Source organism: Triticum dicoccoides, chromosome 3B, assembly GCF_002162155.2.
Source record: "Triticum dicoccoides isolate Atlit2015 ecotype Zavitan chromosome 3B, WEW_v2.0, whole genome shotgun sequence".
NCBI classification, from domain to species: domain Eukaryota; kingdom Viridiplantae; phylum Streptophyta; class Magnoliopsida; order Poales; family Poaceae; genus Triticum; species Triticum dicoccoides.
The window spans coordinates 336289097-336297686 of NC_041385.1; the positions used below are offsets into that span (position 1 = coordinate 336289097).

Consider the following 8590-nt stretch of genomic DNA (forward strand, 5'->3'; position numbering starts at 1 on the left):
CGGATTTGGATTATCATTTATTTTTTCTAGTATTACACTTCTTCAAATGCAGTGCTGTTGCATACGCTTTGCATTTGAGGGGGGAGGGGGGGGGGTAGGAAGTATTAGTATTGTGGTCTAGGAGTCCTTATTAGACTATGTTTCCTTTCCTTGCACCTCAAATCTTGTGTAATATATATATATGCCCCTTGGGCCTTGTAATACAGATAAGTTGCTTTCATAACAGACATGATCACTGCCACTGCAGCCACCGGCTGTACCGCAACGGTCCATCTGCACCCAGGCTGACCGCTTCACCACCCACCGTGGCCCAGGGCAGCCGCACCTCCAGTCTGCCCGCCCCCAGCTTGACACATCGAGCCGCCGGGCCTCCTACTCCTCGCAGTGGTCCACCCTGGCGACCACTCCACCAGCGACTCGCCATGCATTGTGCTCCTGCTCCACGCATGCTCCCGCACGCCCGAGCACGCCTTGTGCTATTTGCTGGACGCTGGTCCTCTGTTTCCCCTGCTGTGGAATTAGCCTTTGGGTGTGATTACTCGTGGGCATCTCACCTGTATGGCCTCCTTCGCAGTCTCCCCTGCAAACACGATGGCTCCTGCATCATTGTCTCGTGTGTGCCTCCTAGCTTCTATCTTTCTATGTCTCCGATGCGTCCACCACATCCGTTGCTCTTTCGTGTTTCTCATGCATGCGATTCCACCACACCATTATATGCCAACCTCCTTTTCTGATCTTGTCCTTTCTATACAACTTTTCGTGCCCTTTCTGGTCCTTATTGTTTCTATTGGATTTTTGTGGCCCCTTTTTGCATTGTTGTTGATCTATGCCCATTCTCTTGCCGCCGAGCTTCTTTCGCCCCCGGTTTCTTGGGCTACTTTTTTGCGCAGTGCTTCATTCTCTTGATGTGCCATCTTCTTTTGATAAACCATCTTCACTTGATACTTAATCTTCCTTGTACGGTTGTACCCCAAGTCTTTTGTACTATATATTTGCCCCTTGGGCTATGCAATAGAGTAAGTTGCATCCATAACAGCTAGTACCCGACTAGTACAGTTTGATAGGGCAAAGGATAACAAGACTGAAACTTTTCTATTTAGTACAAAGCATTTAGCTTCTAAATTTAAACATGCAGCCTATCTTATGCAAACGGCTTTTGTTGGAACGAAAATAAATACAAGAAAAGCTTTAAATGATTCTGCAGAAATTGTAAAATTTGTTTGAGATAAATGTCAGACAATGAAATGAGAAGGAAAATGAAGAATTTATTTTTGACTTTGGCATAGAAATGGAATAGGGGAAGCAGGGGAGAGTGATGCTCGTCATAGCTTGATCTTGACGTGTTGAGCTTGCCATGACAGAGGGGAAGTACAAGGGCACATGCTCTGCGGCTGAAAGTGCATAGTCCAATGGGAGTAGAAGGAATTATCACTCGGGCGATGCATGGCATGCCAGTGATGTCGAGCTCTAAAGGTGGTTGCAGGCCATCATGATCATATGATTGAGAACAGTGAAATAAGAAGAAAATGACAGAGTGCATTGATATGTGGGACTTGTTAGATGAATTATTTCTTTAATATTGCCTGTGCCATTGCCATGTTGGGTTCGTCAGCCACATCTATATCATTTTTTTGTTTCGGGTTTGGGGTGGATGTCGGGGGTAGAAGTCCTTACAGCTGAGTGGGTTAAGTAGATGCATCCTAAATTCAGGGGTTTAAATAGATGTTCTCCAATTCTAATGGTAGCTGTTTGAGCATTTCAGGCTGGGTTGACACCAGCAGAGAAAACGTCTGAACCAGAAGAAGCAAGGCGATTGCAGGTATTGGTCATCAATTCAGTAATTAGTCAAAACTGAGTAAAGAAGAATATTCAGTACGATTACTAATTTTTAATGCGGAGTTATACTTATGATTCTCATATCTTGTGTTTGTTTTAACTAGATGACTGACGCACGATGTGGAAGGTGCACAGAAAAGAGAGTAGGCATTTCTGATATTATTCATGCTGGTCATGGGGATCGATATCAGGTATTTAGTTTTTCATTTTATTTTCTTTATTTCATTCGGCTATCAAGATGGGTTTACATTCTCTATTTTTCTGGATGCCACGTTGGGCCTTTCCATTTTGATTGTACAATCTACAGGTATTCCGTTTTTCAAAATAATATAATTCCATAAATGGATAAAAAGTAGTGCTAATTTTGGCATTGCAGGGAATGGTTTCAACTTTGAATAGTTCAAACCTGCCTCTAAACACTTGTTTGGTTGGTGCCTTTGTGGGCTTCCAGATCTATTCTTTTCCTTGCACATGCTTCCAGATCTCTTTAGAAGTGCTGGATTGTGCAAACCTTCTCCTATTTACTGCCATTGTTCACTGATTTGTTCGAGGCTCTTGTTCCTGTCACGAATATGCAACTTGTATTACTAGGAGGCCAAAGCCACCATATATAGATGTACATGAGAATGCCAAAAGGCAAGAATACAAAAGGCCAAAGGACATCATCAATATAACTCTTAACACCCCCCTCAAACTCATGGTGGATCCACAACACTGAGTTTGGAGAGGTGAAATCTGTGTTGCACTCTAGTCTGTGCCTTCGTGAAGAAGTCCGCTAGCTGTAACTCGGAAGGCACATACTGAAGAGCAATAACATGATCCTGCACAGCAGCGCGGACATAATAAGCATCAACACCAATATGTTTGGTAAGCTCATGCTTCACGGGGTCCCGCGCAATACTGATAGCACCTGTATTGTCGGACAAGAAGGTGGTAGGTGTAGTAACAGAAACACCAAAATCCTCCAATAGCCATCATAACCAAGTCACCTCTGCCGTCAGAAGAGCCATAGCTCTCAACTCGGCCTCTGCACTCGAACGAGAAACTGCAGTCTGTTTCTTCGTCTTCCAGGCAATGAGAGAACCACCAAGAAAAACACAGTAAGCAGAAAGTGAACGGTGATCCTAAGGATCACTGGCCCATGTAGCATCCGAATAGGCCTGGAGCTGTAACGAGGAAAAAAAGACGACGAGAGATCATGCCACGAAGATATTGTAGAACACGAAGGTGACTATAGTGAACTGAAGTGGGAGGAAGCCAGATACGATCTTTATAACGGATCAAACCATCCCTGAGAGAAAAATGATCATCTTCAGAAATTTGCACTGCTAATTTGACTAGCAAGTCCTGAGCTTCAATATTTTCTTGGTAGACATCTAAGATCTCTTGTATCCAAGCAGGTTGGTGAGAAGATATAGCCAGTAACTGATCATCAAGATGAGGTTTGTGAGACAACCGCAGCACGGTTGTCCACTCCTTTGTTGTACTTTATTTTGAACTGTATGCCCAATCGTTTGGTGAACACATTTTGTTGCCAAGTTGTGTGCAGCGCTGGTCCTCTAAATGTGCCAGACTATTGTGGTCAGTTAGAATGAGAAATTCAACATGCTGTAGATAAGTTCTCCATTGCTCCACTGCAAGTAACATGGCCATATACTCATTTTCATATGTGGATAATCCTTTGCTCATAAAAGCGATTGGATGGCCTTTTTGAAGCAATACTGCCCCTACTCCAGCATCACATGCATCTGTTTCAATAACAAACTGTTGGCTGAAATCTGGCAAGGACAAAACAGGTGCAGTACTGAGAGCCAACTTCAGTTGCTCAAAAGTAGATTGCCTTTGGAGACCAAACAAAAGGAACATGTTTCCGGAGAAGGTTTGTTAAAGGCTGGTTAATCATTCCACAGTATATAACAAACTTAAGTGGTAGCCTGATAACCCAAGAAATCCACGGTATTCTTTCAAATTGTTAGATATAGGCCAATTATTCACATCTGCTATCTTACTTGGATCAGTGGAAACACCCTTCTCAGAGACTACATATCTCAAATAAGGGATACTGTGTTGAGGGAAAGCACACACTTGGATCCTTTGACCTTCTACTGATGCTGCTGCAATAATTGTAACACTTGCTGCACATGCTGGAGATGATCCTCAAAAGGGGCACTGTATACAAGGATATCATCGAACAAAACAATATCAAAAGTGGCAGTTTGTCATTCATGACTGACTGGAATGTTCCTAGTGCTCCTGTCAACCCAAACGCCATGACATTATCTGAACACGCAGTATCCAAGTCGACAATCCTTTGAACAGCAATCATATGAACATTGAATTTAAACCATCTACAAATCTAGTAGTATAGTGCAACATATCTGGATCAGGTTCATAAGCTGTCAACTGATCCATAAGTTCAGAAAACTGACTGATATATTCCTCAACAGAAACAGCTGTTGAAGATAATACACCCTGTGCACTAAGGAATCATGTGATTGCGCCCAAATCGGCTAATCGCCGCTGCACAGAAATCATCCCACGAGGCTCGCACACAGCGTGCCGCTGCTCCCTCGAACCGCATTGCAGCCACCGCGATCCATAGATCCGGGTGGTACCAAACATCTCAAAGTAATCAACGCATCTGGTTTATCACAACTTGGGATTCTCGCCATCGAATCACAGAAAATCCACTAGCGGTGGTTTCAGTGGCCTGATAACGAGGACAAACCACTCCTCTCGCGTTGCAAAAGACTAGAGAAGGACGAACTCGGGCGTGGTAAATCGGCGAATAGCTCGTGCTGGAGGAGGGATGTAAGGCGTTGTCGCGCCCAATCCCGTCCCCGTGTAGTCGTAGACAAGCGGTGCCTCTGGGCCGGTCTCCACGCCTCCCCTTGGCGTCCTTTTGTCGAACAGATCCAATTCGCCGATGCAGGAGGTGAGACCCTCGGCAGCTCGAAGCTCCTGGATCTGCTTGAGGAGGTCCGCTTCGGCACCATCAGTGTTAGCATGCATGTTGTTGATGATGGTGCCGACCGCTGCATCAACCACCCCGTCGACCACCGCATCAACAGAACATGCCACCACCGCACGGACCGTGCTCCCCATCGCCGCCACAATGAGCGCGTTGAGCTCCTTCTGGTGATGAAGGTGGGCTGCTTTGCTCGCCTAACTGAGCGTCTCATAGATCGCCTCGCCTTCCGGAGTCAAGTACTCCATGAGCTCTTGCCGTCTTCGCCAGACGTGTGTCGTGCAGATGATCCGACGTGAGGTGGGTGACATTTTTGGCTCTACCAATTGTTAGTTACAAGATGGTGAATCGGAGGTAGGCTATGGGATCATTTCAAATTCGCTAGGTGGGGTGTCTGTCTTGCTTACAAGGGAAGGGACAAGGAAAGGATTGCAAGTCAATGGCTGCTAGCCGTTTATCAATTAGCCACCTAATACGGAATCAACGAAGGTATTTATAATCCTCAGGTTAGGACCCAGTCCCCATTACAGGTCAATGGCTGACGGGCGCTCTTGTTGGGCTCTCTTTCTGGGCTGGCCCTCCTTGGTGATGAAGGTTGGACTTGTGTCGTTTGTAGTCAATGTAGGCCCAGTGCTAACATTGATTCCCACCAGGCCATCACTGTGATTGGGCCACCATCAGGGACGGAGCTAGGAATTTTATTTGAGGGGGCCCAGTGAAACATCTAAAGCATTGAGGGGGGCCATACATACGAATTTAGTGGTCAAATTCATCAAATCCACGCACTACATAGGTGTAGTTTGAGAAATTTTCACTGCATGGGGGGAGCCATGGCCCCGGCTCGCCCCCTGCTGGCTCCGTCCCTGCCCACCATACTGTCACTTTCTTGCCTTCGCTTCTTCTACTTAAATCTGGGCTACAGATGGGAAGATGGACATGTGGGGCTGGGTTGGCCCGTTTTGGCTTGTTCTCTGTTCTTTGCCTATTTTGCTTGTGTTCATTTGAAATGTATCACTGTTAATATGGACACAGTCTCCAAGATGCAACTCCGACCATTACTATGATGTGAGTATATTGTTAAAAAGTACAAAATCACATAATTATGATATTTTTCATGACGAATCAAACGTATTACTTGTGCTATTATTTTTGAATAATATTATCCTCATTTAACTAATCTCAACTATCATTATATATATATATATATATATATATATATATATATATATATATATATATAGTCGATGTTAGATAAGTTTGATGGCACACCTTAACTAGAAGCTTGGTAATTGTATCGTTGTCTCAGATTTGTTGGGATCATCTCTTAGCGCCGCGAAGAATGCAAACTTTGACCTGCATTTTTATTCAGACATGACACATGTTCTGCGATCCCATTCCTTGATCTGATCGACCAGGTTCCTGGTAACTATGGGCCGTTATACCTGTTGGGAAATCTCTCGGTAGACAAAAATTCATCGTATTCTCTTTACATCGAATGACCCAATTGTTATGATTATATTTTTCTAAAATTGTACTCCCTCCGTTCACAAATATAAGATGTTCTAACCTTTTTTTCTGAGTCGGATGTATATAGACACGTTTTAGTATGTTTGTTCACTCATTTCAGTCTGTCTGTAGTCCATATTGAAATATCCAAAACATCTTATATTTGTGAACGGAGGGTGTATCTATATTGCTATGTTTGCCCAATAAGATCACACTATTGTGAATAAAATGCCTTACCGCTCATCCATATTAGGTGAACCGATTCGTTATATTGCTGAATTTATGCTCAGTGACACCGACGCATCATTAAATCCTAGAACAAGTAGTCAACTATAACTATATATAGTTATAACATACGGTGTACTTGTTAGCGAATGCTTAAAGCGTGAAGATACATTGGCAACAGTATTAGTTATAATGTTACTGTACTTGGTTTGGCTTCCTACTGGAGGGTGTGGCTGTTGAGCATGTGTTGGAAAGGCAGTTCACTTTTGCTAGATCGAAACTTAAAAGAGTAGTTGAATTTCAAATCAAATTGTTTGTACAGTATCTCATCTATAGGAGGCCTGGAGAGTTGTTAACTCAAAGAAGTGGAGTCGTAAGCACTTTTCCTCTGCAGGAAGTGTATGCAAGGCTGATTTCTGAAGGATAAACTTCATATATCATTCTATCAATTTTTTTCCCCTCACACGATTGTAATAAGCCTGAATTTGCCACAACTGTCTCACTGAATTTGCCTCTTTATTTCAGCTCGAATGTATTTCCTGTGGTTACACATGGTTTTCGTCAAGAGATGCCATCTCATCGCTGACGGTCGATACTCCAAGTTCTGGTGGGAATGTAGGCACCGCTCCCTGGGCGACAGCAAAGTTTGATGCCCTTCAGAAGCAGCTGGTGAGCCCTCGGGATCAGCCAGACAACAAGGCAAGTGCTGATGCTCTCCAGAAGAACACGGTGGCATCCATTCCTAAACTTGAGAGGCAGAAATCACTAATCAATCCGAAGCCAGAGGAGCCCTCTGCACCCACACTGGAGAAGCAGAAGACGTTCACCAAGCCAAAGCCGGAGGAACCCTCTGCACCTTCAGCTAGTCATTAGTGAATGATCATGGGCGTTGCAATGTTTCAGAGATTGTACACCGGCAGCTCTTAAACATTCAGTAGAAGCATGAATAGGATGACAACACTTTCTTGTAGTCTGTCGTTAAAAATTTCGTTAAACTAGTTTCATACTTCCAGAAGCTACTTTTGATCTCACTCGTGTTACGGTTGGCACTAAAAAACTCTTAGGGCTAAAGCCACCAGTGAGGGCCAAGTGGTTGGCTCTAGGTGATTTCATCCAAATATATCGTGCAAGAGACGAGCGGAATGTTAACAGAAGCAGAACAAACCGTTTTCAGACAACTCCAGAGAACCGTGAGCTCAGGAGATCCATTTGCAGAATTACCGCTTCACATAGAGTAATAAGAGGACAAACCAAGACGACTCTACAGAACCGTGAGCTCAGGAGATCCATTTGCAGAATTACTGTCAGCAGCCCAGGCGATGACATTGAAGAAGATCCAAGTAAGAGGCGGGAAGCATTGCAGAATTACTGTCAGCAGCCCAGGCGATGACATTGAAGAAGATCCAAGTAAGAGGTGGGAAGCAGAGGACTCAAGTCGCGGGCCAGAAGGCCGGCCCATCCGTATTCGAAAGGTTCCCCAGTGGCTTGCTAGCCCAAGCTGGGCCCGCTAACGCGGGTGTAACGGTAGCTAGTTTATATTCCCCGGACTACTTTGAGAGGAGAAGGACGACGGCTTCGGCCAGGCAGTGAATGTTTTGTAATTTGAATTCGCTGTGAGGGTGGTTGGGAGGACAACTAATACACTCCAATTTCTAGATCTTGCCATGAGAGTAGCAGGAACCTTACATCTGGTACTCAGAGCTTTTTGATCCTGGAGATCCCTAGCCACGTCCACGCCACGCGTTTCAAACTCCAGCAGAGAAGCGCCATCATGGACAAGCTGTCGTCCGAGGGGCGACAAATCCAAGAGCTACTCCGAGCGGACTTCGCCGAGGCGCTGGACTAGAGGTTCAAGGCGCACGACGACGAGATCATCAAATCCGTCAGTAAGATGCTCAAGGAAACAACCGTAGCGCTCGACGGGCTCATCACGACGCGATCGACGGGGCCAGATCTGAGCTCAACCTCGAGATTGAGCAAATCCGAGCGGAGCTTGAACACTGCGGTAAGGACGAGGTCGCGAGCAAGCAAGTGAGCCCGTCAACAGCAAGGATG

The 8590-nt window shown here is 45.0% G+C and overlaps 1 protein-coding gene across 1 annotated transcript in view; it reads left to right on the forward strand.

Moving 5' to 3' along the window:
- LOC119276018 overlaps positions 1 to 7547 on the forward strand; it is a 14522-nt gene extending 6975 nt beyond the window's left edge. Inside the window, exons 6-8 of the mRNA XM_037556965.1 lie at positions 1763 to 1819; positions 1941 to 2027; positions 7061 to 7547. Coding sequence (XP_037412862.1) covers positions 1763 to 1819; positions 1941 to 2027; positions 7061 to 7408 — 492 coding nt within the window. The 3' untranslated portion in view covers positions 7409 to 7547. The remainder of the gene's footprint in view (positions 1 to 1762; positions 1820 to 1940; positions 2028 to 7060) is intronic.
- Positions 7548 to 8590: the final 1043 nt, after the last annotated feature.